This window comes from Oncorhynchus masou, chromosome 33 (genome assembly GCF_036934945.1).
Source record: "Oncorhynchus masou masou isolate Uvic2021 chromosome 33, UVic_Omas_1.1, whole genome shotgun sequence".
Classification (NCBI taxonomy): Eukaryota; Metazoa; Chordata; class Actinopteri; order Salmoniformes; family Salmonidae; genus Oncorhynchus; species Oncorhynchus masou.
The window spans coordinates 40,616,799-40,636,714 of NC_088244.1; the positions used below are offsets into that span (position 1 = coordinate 40,616,799).

The 19,916-nt window shown below is 39.6% G+C and overlaps 1 protein-coding gene across 1 annotated transcript in view; it reads right to left on the reverse strand.

Annotated features, from left to right (window-relative positions):
• Window positions 1–9,989: 9,989 nt before the first annotated feature.
• The window catches only part of LOC135528547 (plexin-B1-like), a 54,058-nt gene continuing 44,131 nt past the window's right edge, over window positions 9,990–19,916 (reverse strand). Inside the window, 5 exon segments of the mRNA XM_064957705.1 lie at window positions 9,990–11,980; window positions 12,091–12,165; window positions 12,305–12,380; window positions 16,281–16,345; window positions 16,544–16,691. Coding sequence (XP_064813777.1) covers window positions 11,876–11,980; window positions 12,091–12,165; window positions 12,305–12,380; window positions 16,281–16,345; window positions 16,544–16,691 — 469 coding nt within the window. The 3' untranslated portion in view covers window positions 9,990–11,875.

Genomic DNA, 19,916 nt, shown 5'->3' on the forward strand with positions numbered 1-19,916 from the left:
ATATCAAAACAAGGAATAATAATAATACCTTTTCAATGCAAGTAACAAAATGCTTCACCTCATAAAAAATATAAATTAGATAAAAGTACTAACAAAGAAACAAAGACAGGAGGAAGGAGAATGAAAAACACATCATAAATTGAAAATCATAAATTGAAATCATACATGAAAAGCATCTTTATAAAAGTGTGTCTTCAGCAGAGATTTAAAAATAGGCACAAGCCTGATCTCCTCTGGTAGACGATTGCAAAGTCTAGGGGCCCTAATGCAAATGCCCAGTCTCCTGTCATTTTCAACCTAGACTTTGGAATGGTCAACAGTGCCCTGTCAGAGGATCTCAGGCTGTGTACTGGCTCACAGGGAGATAAAATATTTGAGATATAGGATGGGGCTAAACCAAGCCTTAAACATAATTACTCAAATGTTAACATCTATTCTAAAAGTGACTGGTGGCCAGCGTAGGGAAATTAAAATAGTTGTGTTTAAATACACAGACACAAACACACATCATATGCTGCTGCTACTCTGTTCTTTATTTCACTCTTATTATTATCTCCTGATGCCTAGTCACTTTACCCTGCCTTCATGTACATATCTACCTCAAATACCTCATACCCTGCACATTTACCTGGTACTGGTACTCCCTGTATATAGCTTCATTCGTGTGTATTTTGTTTTTTAATTATTATTAATTTTAAACTATAATAGTTGGGAAGGGCTTGTCAGCAAGCACTTCTACACCCGTTCGGCCGCATGTGACAAATACAATAATTTGATTTCATATGGTTACATTTTCTGGTGCCTGTTAAAAACTTGTTAAGCCTATGGGTTCCCCTACAGGAACTACCCCCCCACCCCCCTCAGCTGAAACGGTGGCGCAGGGAATGCAAAAATATTCTTAGAAATATTTAACCTCCACACACTAACAAGTCCAATACCTCAAATGAAAGATAAACACCTTGTTCATCTACCCAGCGTGTCAGATTTTTAAAAATGTTTTACGGCGAAAACACAGCATATATTTATGTTAGACCACCACCAAAACAAAGAGAAAACGTAGCTATTTTGTACCACAAAAGATAAAATGACAAAAAGCAGGATAAAAACATAATAAATCACTAACCTCTCGAAAATCTTCATCAGATGACAGTCATATGACATGTTACACAGTACATTTATGTTTTGTTCGATAATATGCATTTTATATCCATAAATATCGGTTTACATTGACGCCATTTCAGAAAATTCTCCAAAATGTCCGGAAGAATTATAGAAAGCTACGCCAGATAACAGAAATACTCATCATAAACTTTGACTAAAGATACATGTTCTACATATAATTAAAATGATACACTGGTTCTTAATGCAACCGCTGTGTCACATTTTTTTAAACGTTTCGGAAAAATTCCTAACATTGCAATAATCTGAGACAGCGCTCAGACGTAACAATATTTCTCCGCTATGTTGGAGTCAACAGAAATACAAAAATTACAACATAAATATTCCCTTACCTTTGATGATCTTCGATCGGAATGTAGTGCAAGGAGTCCTAGTTCAACAATAAATCGTTTTGTTTCATAATGTTCAATTCTAGTGTCCATGTAGCAGCATTTGCTACCACTTTCAGCTCAAATGCCCAAAAAATGACTTCTGGTCCAGGATAATTTTGCATCAAAACTTCCAAATTACATATTACAGGTCAACGAAACTGGTCAAACTAAGTGCAGAATCAATCTTCAGAATGTTATGATCATACAGATCGAATAGCATTTCAACCGGGCCATCCTAGTTCATCTGGGGCTAACTGGAACAGACGAAGCACTCCAACACATACACGCCTTCAAGCACACGAATCTTTTGCGACACTCTAGCACCATTCGGTCAAAGTTCACAGCAAATGCTCCATTACACTTTCTACTGAATGAGGACATCAAGTGGAAGACATAGGAAGTGTTTCCAAATCCATAACTTGTTGGGAAGGGAGGGGCGATGACGTCAAAGTTGCCCCAACTTTCAGGATTTCAAAACTAGTTTGCAAGATTGCCTGCCCTGTGAGTTCTGTTATACTCACAGACATAATTCAAACGGTTTTAGAAACCTCAGAGTGTTTTCTATCCAATATTAATTATAATATGCATATATTAGCAATTTATGACAGATTTTAATGCAGTTCACCTTGGGCACGCAATTCATCCAAAGGGGAAATACTGCCCCCTATCCTTAACAAGATTTATTAAAAACCAAGCTGCAGAATTTTGAACTAAGAGTTACAGTAATCTCGGCATGAGGAATGAAAACCACGTAGCACAAGAGTATTGCACTGGACACGTGCTGTACACTGCATTAGATTTTTTTCCTTCTATGGTGCAGTCATAAAGAGCTTTATCTAATTATATAATAAGCTATATCTGATTTGATCTAATTAGGAACAGTAAAAGTAGATATATGGGCTATATCAAACGAGTCTTGTGTCATTGAGTTCACTTCTGTCAGTTGGTTGATGGCCACCGTCGGAAGTCAAATCAGTGGGAAGCTACACTTCGTACACTTTCATCAGTATGTTTCCACCCCACTCATGGAATTGGAGAGAGGGTAAAAATATCCACGGTCACGATACAGGGGAGAGCTGAGTGAGGTCTCAGGCATGGCTCTGCTCTTTGTGATTAATACTGGGCTGTTAACACTCTGCTCCAACACGCCACCCGAAGACACTTCAGAAACCGCAAGGCGCACAGCGATAAACTGAATGAAAGTTGATGGATCGGAGAGAAAGAGCCCCCCTGCTCGGTTTCAATAGCCTACACGACTGGGTTGACTGTTTAATTGGTCCAAGGTGACTTATGACCTTACTTATTGGTACATTTCAAATCAAATTGTATTTGTCAAATGCGCCGAAAGAAACGGGTAGACCTTACCGTGACAAGCCCTTAATCCTTAATTTATGTGTTTTTAGGCTGTAGACCTAAATCAGGTCGAGAGAAATGTAAAAAAGAATAGTTCCTAGATATTATAGGCACGGGAGTTGAGATGATTCATAGGTGCAGGATTTATTGATAAAGTTGCAGAGAGTAATCCATGTGCGTAAACACTTTTTTTTTTTACATGAAAAGGCACAATGTCATAACAATATAAATATATGTGGTCAAAGGCAGGGACATTTTCAACAACAACGTGAGCTACAGGGGATATGGCTGGGACATGAATACATTGCCAAATTGCAACAGCTCACCATGTTTCTGTCCGAGCGTTATGAAACGCTTTTGTAAAATCAATGCGACAATATCGTCAAGAAACGTTTCAAAACACTCAACATGTTTTAGTAAGGGGCATGAGAACCCGGGAGTAAAGCCTGTGAATAACACCCCACTAACAGTCCAGATCCACGATCGAGCGATGAAACAACGAAATACCTATTCGTTTTCAATAGAGATAAGTGAAGTGGGCGGGGGGCATTGAGCCAAGCATGCATGGGCGAGGAAGTATGAACAAGGCGGGACCTAAATTGCGGAAAGCAAATACTCTGCTATATCGCAGAGCGATGGACCAATCAAAGTTCAATATAGCCGTTGATCCCTAACATGCTTGCTTGCATGTGCCCACTTGAGGGCAAAGCTAGTGTGGCTGTCCAAATTATCAAGGTTAGTGGATCTTTGTGGTAAGGGCTGTTCTTAGGCCCGACATAAAGCAGAGTCCGGGCAAACGCCAGTCATTCGTTATGAGATTCTGAAGTTGCTAGCCAAACAGGCTGGTCGTCCGTTCTATTGGCATGGTTGCCAGCCAAGCGGACTGGTCGTCCATTCCAAGCAAATAATGCTGCTATGCTGGTTAGCTCCTACTTTGCTATCTAGCCAACTAAATATAGCACACAAGCAGCTGAAATGACAGCAAACTATGTGCAGTTTTGTTAGTTTCCCATTTGTTTCTATTGCCATTTCTTTAGATAGATCCATTATAATGATCCTGATAAATGAATTTGCCTGGCTCAGAGAAGCTGTCAGTCTCACCCAGACAAGTTCATTCTCGATGGCACAGTGGGGATTGCAAAAAAAAATGCAACATTGTTGCACAGGTTGGAGAGGCAGGCTGCAAGGTTTGGACAAACACCAACTGTTGCAATCCAATATATAGGCTAAACCTATGGGGAATACTGTATTTTGTCAAGGTGAGGTGAAGTTTATGAAATGCCTGGCATGTGGGGGAGTGGAATGATAATTCAAATGGCCTGTTAATATTACCTGGGAATTGTGGTGAGTAAACTCCCTGCTATCAACCAATCAGCATCCAGGATCCAAACAATCTGTTTTATATAAAACAACCACTCCTGTCTTTTGTTTAAATGAAGATTTTAATAGCAGAGTATTTGAATGTTATTTGGGGAGTAGCTGGTTTAATGTAGCCCCATTTAAGGTTATGTGGCAGCCTACATCTGGACAGGGCTCCTATAGACAGGAACTCAGCCATACCTTTGTGCAGTATGTAGGCCAGACTGGTACCACACCTTTTTATTTTACAATTGTTTTGCACAATATGGCCCAGATGTGGGCCACATCGTTTAGAATGAATCATTTTACACTGTGTGGGCCAGAGCTGGGCCTCTCCTTTTTAATCTAACGGTGATACAGTATGTGCACCAGACTTGGGCTGGGGACCCAGGCTTATACTTGGCCAGAAAAACACAAAGTATGTGGCCTACAGTTGCCCAGGAATAATTTTGCTAACTGGGCAAACATCTTTCGAGCACTAGACATATTTGTTTGAGAGGTCATCATAACCTCTTTGTTTCATTCTGTTACACTGGGTGAATTTTCTTTAGGCTGAATATTCTTGTTCTACTGCAAACATAATTCACCTCCTATTTATGGCCTGATTGAATTACGGCCTAATCTTGGCACAGCATAAACTGTAAAGCCTCAGTTAGCCATTAGGGCTGCTGTTCCAATGTGTGGTACCACAAGTAGCAGACCCACAGTGGCTCAGCTGTAGCTTTTCTTTGACTGAGACGCAAACGTGATGAGGAGAGTTTGAAAACTGGGTCAGAAGGGGGTGCATATAAAACACAAGTTGGATATCATAGGTATCGCATAAACCTTTTAACTAGCCATGTTCTCAGTACTTGGTAGGAATTCAAATGTTCCCTGTAAACCTTGGGAGGCTACACTGTAGCTACGGTCTAAAACTTAATAAGTGCAATAAACATATGGTTAATGTTTAATATATCTCACCTTTCTGTACGCCTATTGCAAAAGCAAAATTTTTTTTAGGATCACTTATCTTTAGATGTGCTGCCACAGCTACTGTAACTGTACTACAAATGCTACTGGACTAAAACCATACATGGTACGGCAACTAGAGAGAAACTTGGTTACTTCTCGTAGACACGAGCAGGGAGTACAACAGGCCAGGCCCCACTGACTTATTTCACCCACCAACCTTCCCCTCTAAACCCCAAGGTCTTCATTAGCACAACCTCACTGACTTGCATTCATTTGACGTGACACTGTTTCCACTTTTGAACACTCACAACCTCCTGGCCTTTGTTAGAGTGTAAGCACATGGCACTGAGGACTTTCTGCCAAGGCTATCTGGTTTTCATGAGCTCCTCTTAAGCCTCTTCATCACACCAGTCACCAGACAGGCATACTGTAAATATCTCACAGCAGAATGATTGGCTGGAAGTACAGCATAACAAATATAGCAATCTGAAAATTATTAGAAAAACACCATTTACTGTAAACCATCTGCCTACATGAAGCAACACAATTCACATTTTGAGTCAATGGCATAAGTAGTGTGCTGCAGTACCCTGTCGTTCCCTTCATTAAAAAGTCACTTTCCCGGATTTAGATTATGCCAGCTCCTAGACTAATATGCATGTTCAATGGTAAATCTGTGTCAGACAAATTGGACCTTAATGATGTGAAGATGCTTTTAATGATACAGTTTACTCTTCATATACGTCAGCACTTCTACACAGGGCCAGATCCAGACATAAGCGACATAAGTGGTCTCTTCGGGCCCCCGACCAAATAATAATAATAGAAAAGGTGGGATCTTTTTGTGTCTGTTAAATGAATTATGTGAGAAATGGCGGTGGAAACTTGTTTATGTGCAAAAATGTATATAATAACCATCATATCAAAGTAAGCTTGGAGTCATGCGGTTATATGTTGCATGGTCCTCCCACTACAACTCGGGAAAGCATGCAGTTCATTTTGTTTGTCATTCTTACTCAGGATATCATAACATGGCATAAGTCAATACAAAATGTGTAGAATTGCAGGAATTTGTCTATCAAACAGCAAAAAAAAATATTTCCAACCCATGGCAAAATGTGTAGAATTGAAGAAAATTGTACAATTTTAAAGCAAGTTCTCTATGCGCCATGGGAAAAAAAGTAAGTGCAGGAAGTGAACTTTAATTTCTCTCCACCGTCAAGAAGGGGGCCTCTAAAATGTTTTGTTGCGAGGTGGGGGGCCCCCAAAAGTACATGCAGTCCTGTTTCACTGCATGTACAAGTGGGTAACATGTATGATTGTAAGCTTTGAAATGGAAATATATTTTCTGCATATCCTGAGACACCCTCGGAGAGTGGGGTCACGGCTAGGGATCAGCCATTATTGACGGCAACCCTGGAGCAATTACGGTTACGTGTCTTGCTCAACTGCAGATCGACAGATTTTTCACCTTGACGGCTTGGGGATTTGAACAAGCAAACTTTCGGTTGCTGGCCCAAAGCTCTAACCACTAGGCACATATAGGGCCACTAGCTCCATATAGGGTAGGCTTAACTCCAGCTTGAAGGGTCTTGCTGTAGTGCAGTTGATGGCCGGCATAACAGAAGTACTCTCAAAGCCCTAAACTGGCAGCAAATTTCTACAATGATCACTTTAAATACAAAACCACAAATTACATTGACATTTTGACTATTTTATTGCATGACATTAAGTTACATTTCACCTATCAAACTGTTAGAGAAAGCTAATGGTAGGCTTACTTACAAATCTTAAAGTATTTACAAGGACATCCAAATAATGTTTGAATTTAGCAAGGAAAACAATGATTGCTTTTGTTATGTCCATGGCAAGAGATGACAAAAATGTACTTTAAAATCGCCAACATAACTTGCTCCACATTACTAACAAACAGATATTCCCTTATTATAGCATGACAATCTAAAAATGTATGTAAAAACTGACATGTCAAAAAGCAGTAGTCCCAGAATGTAATGCGAGTCTTAACTTTGATACTTAGATTTTTTGTAAAGTATACCCTTACCCAACCCACAAAACACACAGTAATGAAAATCAAAAAGGGTCAAAAGTCAAAACATGAACAGTATAGGCCTACATAAAGCTTCTACTGCATTTATAAAAATTCATTTAAAAAAAGAACAGTGTAATTCATTCATTGTGGACCATGTCATCAGTACCAAAGAAGAATATGACAGGCGTTTGCATGAAATCGGATCTCACTTTCAAACAATGGATTTCATTGTAATTCCATTGATTATTTGGTCTTCGTAAATAGATAACGAACCAGCAGCCAACCAGACAGGAAAATAAATAAATAAATACAATTTTAAAACCTAAAAATATTTTAACCCTCAAGCTACCAAAATATTTTCATACATCGATTACCATCTGGGTTCATTGTTACCCCAAGAAGAAACTATATTTGAAAAAGCAACAGTCATAGCAAAATAGCAACATATTTATTTTTAAAACATTAGACATGTAATTAATGTAATCTGAAAAAAAGAGACCAAAACACTTACTATAGCTAAATTATAGGTAATTTGCATATTCTGTAAAAACTCAAATATGTTTCCTTCATTCAATTTGCAGCCTTTTCTCCCAAATTCTATCCACATTACTACAGAAAAAGCTTATTTACCATTATTTTATTATAGTATCATTTCGTTTTCAGAATGTAGAAAATATATAAAATGGTCATTTTATGTGGTAAAAAGTATTGCCGTTTAAAGGGACGGTACACAATTTTAAATATTCTACATTTTATTGAAAAGTAATGATTAAATTCACTTCAAAAAGTGATCCTGAAAGAAATGTACCAAATGTGTGGCTTAGTTTACTTTATTTACTAAGCCCACAGACAGCATTACCATCACTGTTAGTAAAACATTGGGAGTGTTGGAGGCTATGGCAGGATGCTTCAAAAACCATGCCCAAAGTCACCTCAAAACAAATGGTATAGCATCCAAAATATCACAAGTTGCTTGCACCTATAGAATATAGGATTTTGTAACATTTACCGTAGAGAATACACAGCACTGTGTGTTCATATTTAGAAGGTAGTGGGTTTCCGTATTTAAGTTTTACCAAGTATTAATACGACCAACAGACTGTTCCGAGCTGTTTTGACTGCAAATTGGCATATATCTAAGGTAAATTTAGATTTGTACATGGTCGTACCTAGTTATAGCCATCCAGGACCTCTATACCAGGCGGTGTCAGAGGAAGGCCCAAACAATTGTCAAAGACTCCAGCAACCCAAGCCACAGACGGTTCTCTTTGCTACAGCACGGCAAGCAGTAACAATGCACCAAGTCTGGAACCAAAAGTACCCTGAACATCTTATACCCCCAAGTCATAAACAAGACTGCTACATACCTAAATAAAATGAGTTATTCACTGTGTATTTATTCCTCATGTCTATTTAAAAAAATTTTTTAACTGCATTGTTGGAAAAGGACCCGTAAGTGAGCATTTCACTGTTAGTCTACGCCTGTTGCATACAAAGCATGTGACAAATAAAATGTGATTGATTTGATTTATAACCATAAACTGCTCCATCTCTGCAGGTGATCGGTCTATTTGGTCAGTATACAGGTCCCCCTCCACCCTCTGATGATACATATAACTTAATATTTCGTCTCCAGAGAAACCTGGATTCAAATAAATACTTTTTGGGATATTTGCCCTAGAATAACTTTTCAGAGAATACAGACCAATACAGCACTCTATGTAGCTGGAGTGTACTGGAGTTCTCCATTGCAGCTCTATCAAGAATTTATACCACTGGCAAACTTTATACACTATTGTCAGATTTTTACATGCACAAAAATAAGGTCATTTTGGTTTTGTAGTACAGTCATTACGATACATGGTAAAGAAATGTACAATGTTAGGCAAGTAAGTTACATGGGGAGCTGTATCTCTGCAGAGGATCTGTATTGGATCAAAATCACTGATACAGGTCCCCTCCACCCTATGGATAACTAGTATTTGTCTCCAGAGAAACCTAGATTCAAATAAAAAGTCATTTTTTAAATCAAATTACTATAGACAAAATTAAGTGTTTTTGGCTAGGGTCAAAACTATCCCAAAAGGAATTGAATTTCTTAATAGTCCATGGGTTGTTCCACGGAATTAGTATCTTTTGACATTTTGCGTCAAATTTTTGCATCAATATTGAATTTTAAAAGCCTGTTATGTTCAATGAAGTGCCCTTTTAATATAGATCACATGTACAATTCAATAAAGCATATGTTTTATATAAAGACTTGCTAATGTGCCAAAATTCAGCATTTTGACATGTCCCTCCGTGCATCATCTGTGACTTCCCAAAAAGTTCTCACATGATTGTGTAGCCCTGGTTATTTTGTTGCTTTGACAAAGTAATTTCTGAAAAGTATTTAATTTATTTATTTATTTAGTGATTCATTTTAAGGTTAAAAAAACTCCCTCATTTTAAGGTGAACGCTGTTATATGAACTCAATGTTTGAAAAGAAACATTGAACATCTGATAATGAAATGAGTGTAAAAACAGATGAGATGGTTCTACTCTTTTTTGGCCATATTTTTAAAAAAATGTTGAAGCTTGCACTCAAATTGCCCCTCCCTGTTGCACAACAAGCTTCCATTCCCCCCATCACAAGGAGATTTATGGCTGCTTTAAGGTTAAATTGTCAACCAGGTTACTTTATTTGGCACTTAATAGGCACTTACTATAGTAATTATTTAACCTATTGAGATGGGAAAACACATTTTTTATTAAGTTGAACATGTGCTTTTATGACAGAATGTTAAAATGAGGTGAAATCAACAACAAAAAATCCCACCAAATTACACATCCCAAAAGGCATCGAATTGGAGGAATGACCCCCATATTGATACAGAAACACTGAAAACATGGATTTAGATTTGTTAAGAACAAGTCATTACAAATTTGAAGATTTTAATAAACCACCTTTGTGCTATGATAAATATACCTATGGTGTCAAAATGACTCCAGTCAGTAGCTTGAGGGTTAAAATGTTGTATTAGTGAAAATCAAACAATAGGGCTACCGTTTAATTTTAGTCATAAAAAAGGTCAGTCATGAGGCCTTGGGCTAAAGGATTCATTGTTGAGACTAAAAACATGTCATGCTGCAAGTTTTATGAGATAAACAATATTATATTGCCAATCTCATACTCCTTTCGCTTTACAACTATACTAATCTCGGATACCCAGAACTAAAATCTTACGTAATTGCGTCAGATACTCTTTCAAGTTCTGGGGGGGGGGGGGATATGTATGAGAAAAGATACTAGAATGAGGAGCGGAAGCCGAATGTAGCTTCACCCCCCTTTCTCTGCAAGTTTCTTTTAAGTCAGAAGGACAAATGTCACCTCCCCCCTTCCGAAATTCAAAAGATACACACCCTGCTAAATCGTGATTTGTTCAAATAATCAAGTGTCGGAAAAACCTGCAAACAGGAACAACTTGCTTGTTAGTCGTCGCATCCCACAGTGTTGACAGAAAATGTCATATTGGTCACACATAACCAGCCATTTTCTAAAACAAACTGTTTGATCGCATTCAGTTCTGGAAATTGTTGTGTTTGATTACTAGCTCCTGCTGCTCACAAAATACACCTTTTTGAGAACACCTTCTAGTCTGCCATTGACAGATAATGTGTAGTGAAGTCTGGCACCCTGCTAAGAGAAGGAAACATTGTGCAGATTGAACATTAACTAGCTGAGATTTCTCTGGAGGTTTAAGCTAGATATGTCTATCATTATCTCAGCATTAGAACGGAAAATATCAGCTTGGCTACTGCAATTATAGGGAACCGTAGAATTACCATCAGAAATGCACTAAAATTATTTGTACATCATACCCATTTTGGAAAGGAACATTCAAATCATAGAGAATGTCAAAGCTGGGTGACCATAAAAGCCAGCACATGGAGTACCTAACATTTTCACAATGTATTGAAAGCAGTCTGTTCTTTAGTGTCCAACTACATGAAGCAGAACAACTTTGTGGATTGATAAAAACATTGATGGGGAGTGAAAAGGATGAGTGAAGACAATACTACCTCACATGTTGTCTGCAAAGGATAGTTATACCAGAAAAGTAAGACTTTGAAAATGTGATTCAGGGAAACAGAAGGCATTAGCAAGTGAATGACATTAGCATAATTGAATAAGTGCTATTCAATTAATTTTAGTCCTGTAAGCTTTATCCATCCATTTCATCCCAGTAAGACATTGTTTGTGTTGCAGAAACTCTGCAGCAGTCCAGAGAGTTCAACAGGGCTTTGCTAATTTACTCAGGATAAAGTTTATGTATGTACACACTGAGTAGCAGCGGTTAAATGTAGTCAGGTTGCTATGGAAATCTCCTGTGCAGCTTGTCAGGAGAATCTACGCACAGTAACTCTACACAGATATGGCAAAAAGAGAAGGGCACCACTTTGAGTGCCCCTCAACCTTCTTCACTTCCTTCAGTCTGCCAAAAAGAGAGACACCTTGTATGCACAAGGTCTTTTTCCTTTTCACACAGTATTTTCCTTTCGGACTACTCCTCACAGCGGGTGTCTTTTCCTCAGGGTCTCGGCCTGTCCTGTCTCAGGGCCACTCTGTTATCATAGGTCAGTGACTTTATTTTCCACGGCAGCCGCAATCTGCTGGAGCCTGTAGCCCAGCTGCATCTTCTGAGCTGTAGGGTCCTCCTCTAGAGCAGTGATGATCTGGGAGGAGACAATACCAATAACAGGTTAAGTTCATCAACTCGCTTAATATCAAATAGAAAGTACAAGTATGGGCCTCAAAAACCAATGGATAGAAATGTTGGACTCACTTGATCATAGTACTTGTTGATGTACTTGTACAGCTCATGCAGGGCTACAAGGTAGTTCACCTCACCAGCATAATTCTGTAAAGAAAGGTGGAAATACTAAAACTTGGTTCATAACTTCTAAGTGCTCTATGCAAAAACAACCAAAGATTTTCTGCCTACAGCAGAAAATGTATGTCAAAACATGCACCAGTGTTTTTATTTTTATGTAACATACACGAGACAGTTCTGCAAGAGCAGAATTCATTTCCTGGTCACTGGCAGAAATGGTCTGCCTGATGTCAGCATAGTATCTGAAAAGAGAGAAAGAAAGAGATGGAATGGAAATCTGAGATTAGTGCACCCTTCATAAAATCGATATGATATACACTCATACACCACTCATTCATAAAGAGAAGCCGGATCAGAAGGGAAACCCAGGTGTATGCATCAGCTAAGATTGGCAAGTTGATGTTTATTGGGATTAAATCTTGTCCTGGAGGCAGATCTGAGCGATTTCCGCTAGATGGAGCCAGCTATATTGTATAAATTAAATGAAAACAAAAATGTGCTTAATTTAAGTTTAGGCATTAGGGTTAGCAGTTGGGTTAGGTTTAAAATCTGATTGTGTGGCTGTGTCAGCTAATGACCACTGCAGAGTTGCCTCCAGAACGAGATTCATGACGAAAAATGCTAACCTGTCTGAGATTGGTGCAGATCAGATGCTAACACTTCATACTTAATATGGCGGTCTATTTAAACTGACCAGGTTCTGGTCACACATCCTCTGCCACTTTCTGCTACTGCTAGTATGAGTTTGCTTGTTCTTGCTACCCTCCACCTGTTTGGTTCCATTTTCCTTCCTGCAGGGGGAGATGTATAGAATACTGTGCTCACTGCCTATAGTTATTTTATTATACAGTCAGGTCCATAAATATTTTGACACTGACCAAGTTATCATTTTGGCTCTGTACGCCACCACAATGGACTTGAAGGGAAACAATGAGCTGAAAGTGCAGACTTTCAGCTTTAATATGAGGGTATTTATTTCCAAAATCGGTTGAACAGTGTAGGAATTACAGCATGTTTAATGCGGTCCCCCCCAATTCTAGGGGCTAAAAACGAATTGGACAAACTAACAATCACAAATTAAATTGTCAGTTTTAATCTTTCAGTCAATGACTGCCTGAAGTTTGGAACCCATAGAAATCACCAGATGCTGGGTTTCTTCCCTGGTGGTGCTCTGCCAGGCCTTTACTGCAGCGGTCTTCAGTTCCTTGGGGCGTTTTGCCTTCTGCATGTTCAATTGGATTCTGATCACGTGATTGACTTGGCCATTGCAGAACATTCCACTTTCTGGACTATATAAAAGTATTGGGTTGCTTTCGCAGTATGGTTCGGATCATTGTCCATCTGCACTGTGATGCGCCATCCAATGAGTTTTGAAGCATTTGGCTGAATCTGAGCAGAGAATCTGAGCCCCAAACACTTCATTAATCCTGCTGCTATTGTCAGCAGTCACATCATCAATAAATATAGGGGAAGCAGTTCCATTGGCAGCCATACATGCCTACGCCATAACATTACCTCCACCATGATTCACAGATGAGGTGGTACATTTCGGATCATGAGCATTTCCTTCGCTTCTCCATGCTCTTCTCATCATTCTGGTACAAGTTGATCTTTGTCTCATCTGTCCATAGGATGTTGTTCCAGAACTGTACAGGCTTTTTTAGATGTTGTTTGGCAAACTCTAATCTGATCTTCCTGTTTGAGGCTTACCAATGGTTTACATCTTGTGGTAAACTGTCTGTATTTACTCTGGTGAAAGGCTTCTCTTGAATGTTGACTTTGACACAGATACGCTTACCTCCTTGAGGGTGTTCTTGATTTGGCCAACTGTTGTGAAGAGGTTTTTCTTCACCAGGGAACAAATTCTTCTGTCATCCACCACAGTTGTTTTCAATGGACTTACGGGCCTTTTGGTGTTTCTGAGCCCACCAGTGTGTTCATTCTTTTTAAGAATGTATCAAATAGTTGATTTGGCCATGTTTTTGTTTTGATTTTTCAGCTTAATGATGGCTTGCTTCACTGGCAGTGACAGCTCTATGGACTTCATATTGAGGGTTAACAGCAACAGATTCCAAATGCAAATGCCACACTTGAAATCAACTCTAGACCTTTTATCTGCTTACTTGTAAATTAACTAATGAGGGAATAACACACACGACCATGGAATAGCCGATCAGCCAATTGTCCAATTACTTTTGGTCCCTTAAAAATGGGGGGGGACCATATATAAAAAGTTCTGTAATTCCTATACCGGTCACCCAATTTGGAGGTAAATACCCTCAAATTAAAGCTCAAAGTCTGCACTTTCAGCTCATATTCATTATTTAATTTCAACTCCAATATGCTGTGACAGCTAAAATAATAATAACTTGGTCAATGTCCAAATATTTATGGACCTGAATGTATATTGAAGCTTTGCTCTGGCATTGAGCTACCCTGAAGGGGCAGAGCCAATCCCCAATACCTAATGTATTGTTAATCTTTTCTAATAAATGAATACATGGCATTTCCTTTCTGAAATCCATTTTTCACAAAATCCAATTTTCACATAGTCTGCTGCCTCAGTTTGTATGATGGCAATTTGTATATATTCCAGAATGTTATGAAGAGTGATCAGATGAATTGCAATTAATTGCAAAGTCCCTCTTTGCCCTGCAAATGAACTGAATCCCCCAAAAACATTTCCACTGCATTCAGCCCTGCCACAAAAGGACCAGCGGATATCATGTCAGTGATTCTCTCGTTAACAGAGGTGTGAGTGTTGACGAGGACAAGGCTGGAGATCACTCTGTCATGCTGTTTGAGTTCAAATAACAGACTGGAAGCTTCAAAAGGAGGGTAGTGCTTGGAATCATTGTTCTTCCTCTGTCAACCATGGTTACCTGCAAGGGAACTTGTGCCGTCATCATTGCTTTGCATAAAAAGGGCTTCACAGACAAGGATATTGCTGCCAGTAAGATTGCACCTAAATCTACCATTTATCATTCAGCTGCAGGATCAGGGCACCACCAGTACAGAGCTTTCTCAGGAATGGCAGCAGGCAGGTGTGAGTGCATCTGCATGCACAGTGAGGCAAAGAATTTTGGAGGATGGCCTGGTGTCAAGAAAGGCAGCAAAGAAGCCACTTCACTCCAGGAAAAACATCAGGGACAGACTGATATTCTGCAAAAGGTACAGAGATTGAACTGCTGAGGACTGGGGTAAAGTCATTTTCTCTGATGAATCCCCTTTCCGATTGTTTGGGGCATCCGGAAAACAGCTTGTCCGGAGAAGACAAGGTAAGCGCTACCATCAGTCCTGTGTCATGCCAACAGTAAAGCATCCTGAGATCATTCATGTGTGGGGTTGCTTCTCAGCCAAGGAAGTGGGCTCACTCACAAGTTTGCCTAAGAACACAGCCATGAATAAAGAATGGTACCAACATTATCCTCTGAGAGCAACTTCTCCCAACCATCCAGGAACAGTTTGGTGACGAACAATGCCTTTTCCAGCATGATGGAGCACCTTGACATAAGGCAAAAGTGTTAACTTAGTGGCTCGGGGAACAAAACATTGATATTTGGGGCCCATGGCCAGGAAACTCCCCAGACCTTAATCCCATTGAGAACTTGTGGTCAATCCTCAAGAGGCGGGTGGACAAACAAAAACCCACAAATTCTGACAAACTCCAAGCATTGATTATGCAAGAATGTGCTGCCATCAGTCAGGATGTGGCCCAGAAATGAATTGACAGCATGCCAGGGTGGATTGCAGAGGTCTTGAAAAAGAACGGTCAACACTGCAAATATTGACTCTTTGCATCAACTTCATGTAATTGTCAATACAAGCCTTTGACACTTATTACATGCTTCTAATTATACTTCAGTATTCCATAGTAACATCTGACAAAAATATCAAACTTTATGGAAATTAATATGTGTCATTCTCAAAACTTTTGGCCAAGACTGTACAGTAGAATTTGTATGACTGAGTTTCCTCAAGCATAGTGTATAGCTACAGCAATGCTGTGTGCAGCGTGCTGCCAGACAGACTCTCCATAGAAGAAGCCCTGCAGGCTCAGTGTGGCTGCGGCAATGCACTGATACAGTGGCAATGCCCTCTCTGCTCTGCCAATCAGGAGGGCAAGAGCCTGGTGTTCTCACCTCTCTACCATCTGCTTGTACCGTGGGATATCTCTGGCATACAGCAACTTGTTGATAGGAGAGTCCTAGAGAGGGGGAAACATTTACATGTTATATTCGAAACACAGTATGGTTACATGAATGTTGAGAACCTGCATGCTCTCATTATCTAGTATTCTTTCTTTCAAAACCCTTGGCATCTCTACTCTCCCTTAATTTCTGCTAGATCTGCCGTTCCCCCTTAGCATCCTCGGTAAGGTATCTTCTCCCTGTGTGTGGCTCACCCTGCCCAGCTTGTGCTCTGCGATGGTACATGAGTCCATGAAGGTCTGGGCTATGACAGACAGCACAGCATCCACATGGTCTGATGCCTGAACATCAAAGATGAACTGGGGGTTCTTCAAGATGTTGATCCAGAACCTCAGGGGTAAACTGGTGGGAAAACAAAACAAACAAGTCGCACCATATAAAATGTAGAAATAACTTGAGTCTATTCAATGACCAAGCCCTGGGCCCAGATTCCCAAAACACTACTCAAAAAATGTAAAACATTTAAAAAATATATAATAAAATGGCTACATTGGATGTATTTATTTTTTAATTTCTTTCATTTTTTGTTGTTTAACATTTTACCCCTTTTTCTCCCCAATTTTGTGATATCCAAATTGGTAGTTACTGTCTTATCCCATCTCTGCAAGTCCAGTATGAATTCGGGAGAGGCGAAAATCGAGAGCCATGCGTCCTCCGAAACATGACCCTGCAAAGCCGCACTGCTTCTTGACACTGCTAGCTTAACCCAGAGGCCAACCGCACCAATGGGTCGGAGGAAACAAAGTACAACTGGCAACCGAAGTCAGCATATGCATGCACCCGGCCCGCCAATAGGAGAGTCGCTAGAGCGCAATGGGGAAAGGACATCCCGGCTGTCCAAACCCTCCCCTAACCCGGATGATCCTGGGCCAATTGGGTCTGTAGTGACGCCTCTAGCACTGCAATGCCATGCCTCAGACCACTGCGCCAACTCTGTAGGCCCCAATGTAGCTATTTCAATATCAAATAATTTCTGGGTAACTATTAAGTACCTTACTGTGATTTTTAAAGCAAGAACTTTGCTCGTACTGTCTGGGAATGGTCTGAGTGGAGAGGGGGAAAACTGAAAACTAGCTGTTATTGGCAGAGAGGTTTGAAACTCTTTCTTATTGGTTTATTAGCTAATTTACCGTAGACTAAAAGAGCATTATCATAATTTGCACAATTTTACAGTATTATTCCAACCTTAGTGTTGACTGCACTGGGCCTTTGAGAAAAAATAAGTTCACAAGATAGTTCGTACGTACATTCCTCAACAATTGACCCTTCGCTAAGCTCCGCCCTCCTTGGTTACTGTTTCAACCTCAGACAACATTTTCCCGGGAAGCCCAATTCCCCATTCAACCACTGGCGAAATCTGCACACAAATTCTCAAACTGCGTTTCTAATACACAATTAAATTAAAATGCAGACTATCCCATGCTAATCAGGAAACTGTTTAGTATGTTGTGGTAGACTCATTACAATTGCTTCACAGGGTCTGGCAAAAATATGTTTGTAGTGTAGTTAGCTGTCTCTGTCTCTGAATTCACTGTCAGCATGTAGTCAACGTAATAACCACATTTGGAGTGAACTACAGTGGTTGCTCAATTAAAAGTTTTGAGCTTATGCCGTGACCATTTATGGTAGATGGTGGCAGATTGTGGTAAATTGCGTCATTGTCATTGCATCAAACTATCACAAGGGGGAGTAAGAACGCTGATCTATCAGTAGTCTGAACTGTGGAACAAATTGACTATATTTTGGTAAATTAATGGAGGTGTGAATGTTTCAGTCCAAGAGTCTCTCTGAGGCACTAGAGTCCTGCACAGGCAACAACAAAGAAATGCTGGCAGGTGGTCCCAGAATTGAGATAACTTGGGTAAATACAATGGTGCAATTACACTCGACATGTGGAATGAAGATTTTTCGAAAAATAGGTATTGTGGGCTTTTGGTTTCTCTCCCTCTAAAAAGAGACAGAAAAAAACTCTAGACTTGATAGCCCCTCTATATAAAGTGAGTTTCTGAAACGGAGTCCTTCTTTGCTGATGTGAAGAATAAACTGAATGAAAGAGTCCAGCGAGGATAGGGAGGGAGGGGGAAATAAGTGTCGATATTTTCAAGACCTGAGTTACTTTTATCTATGAAATGTACTCGTTTATTTAGGCAATTTAATTAATTTAGGCTTAGCCTATTTAGTAGGCTATGCCACAAAATAACACTATTTGTCAGCAAAGCTGAGTGATCAAAATAAATAAGTACCAACATTTTTTCTGATAGTCTTTAAAAAATTAATATTTTGACAAAGTTAACCTGCTCATGTTGTGTGGGTTCAATTATTTTTGACTTTATGGTTACAATGAAGAATGTAAACAAAATAAATCCTATTCATAAATTAATAATCAGATGCCTGTTGCAAGCTTGTCTTTTTTTCCATATTTAAAAAATATATTTTATTTGATCTTTTTAGACAATACATAACATACACAAACGACAACTACATCATACCTGTCTAGACCCACCTGCTAACACCCATCTCCAGCGCCCATTGCACTCTCCGCCACATGGCCTCAAATTGCACCATTTTGTTTTTCTCCGTCGCCCACTCGCACTTTGAACATTTGGATAATAAAGCATTTAAAAAGTCTTACATTGGTTGATTATCATTTAAGTATCCGTAAAAAAAAAAAAAAACATTAACAAGAAAAGTATCGTCCAACCCATCTCACTGCACCCTTATACAGTGTCTTCGGAAAGTATTCAGACCCTTTGACTTTTTCCACATTTTGTTACATTACAGCCCTATTCTAAAATTGAATAAATAAATAAAATTCATGCTGTGGGGGATGTTTTTCAGTGGCAGGGACTGGGAGACTGGTCCGGATCGAGGGAAAGATGAACGGAGCAAAGTACAGAGAGAATCTCACAGAAAACGTGCTCCAGAACGCGCCGGATCTCAGACTGGGGGCGAAGGTTCACCTGCCAACAGGACGACGACCCTACGCACACAACCAAGACAACGCAGGAGTGGCTTCGGAACAAGTCTTTGAATGTCCTTGAGTGGCTCAGCCAGAGCCCAGACTTGAACAGATCAATAATCTCTGGATAGACGTGAAAATAGCTGTACAGAAATGTTCCCCATCCAACCTGACAGAGTTTGAGAGGCTCTGCAGAGACAAATTGAAGAAACTCCCCAAATACAGGTGTGCCAAGCGTCATACTCGAGGCTGTAATCGCTGCCAAAGGTGCTTCAACGTACTGAGTAAAGGGTCTAAATACTTAAGTAAATGTGATTAAAAAATATATATGTTTAATACATTTGCGCAAATTTCTAAAAACCTGCTTTTGCTTTGTCATTATGGGGTAGATGTGTAGATTGATGAGGGGGGGGACTATTTAATCAATTGTAGAATAAGGCTGTAATGTAACAAAATGTTTTTTTTAAAAAGGGGTCTGAATACTTTACAACTGCACTGTGTGTGAAATAAGTTTGAAATAAGAATGGGCCATTATCATGCAGCTGTCGGAACAGGGGCGTATGAACTTGAATAACAAATGTTAGAAAAGTGAAGCAATGCGCTTAATA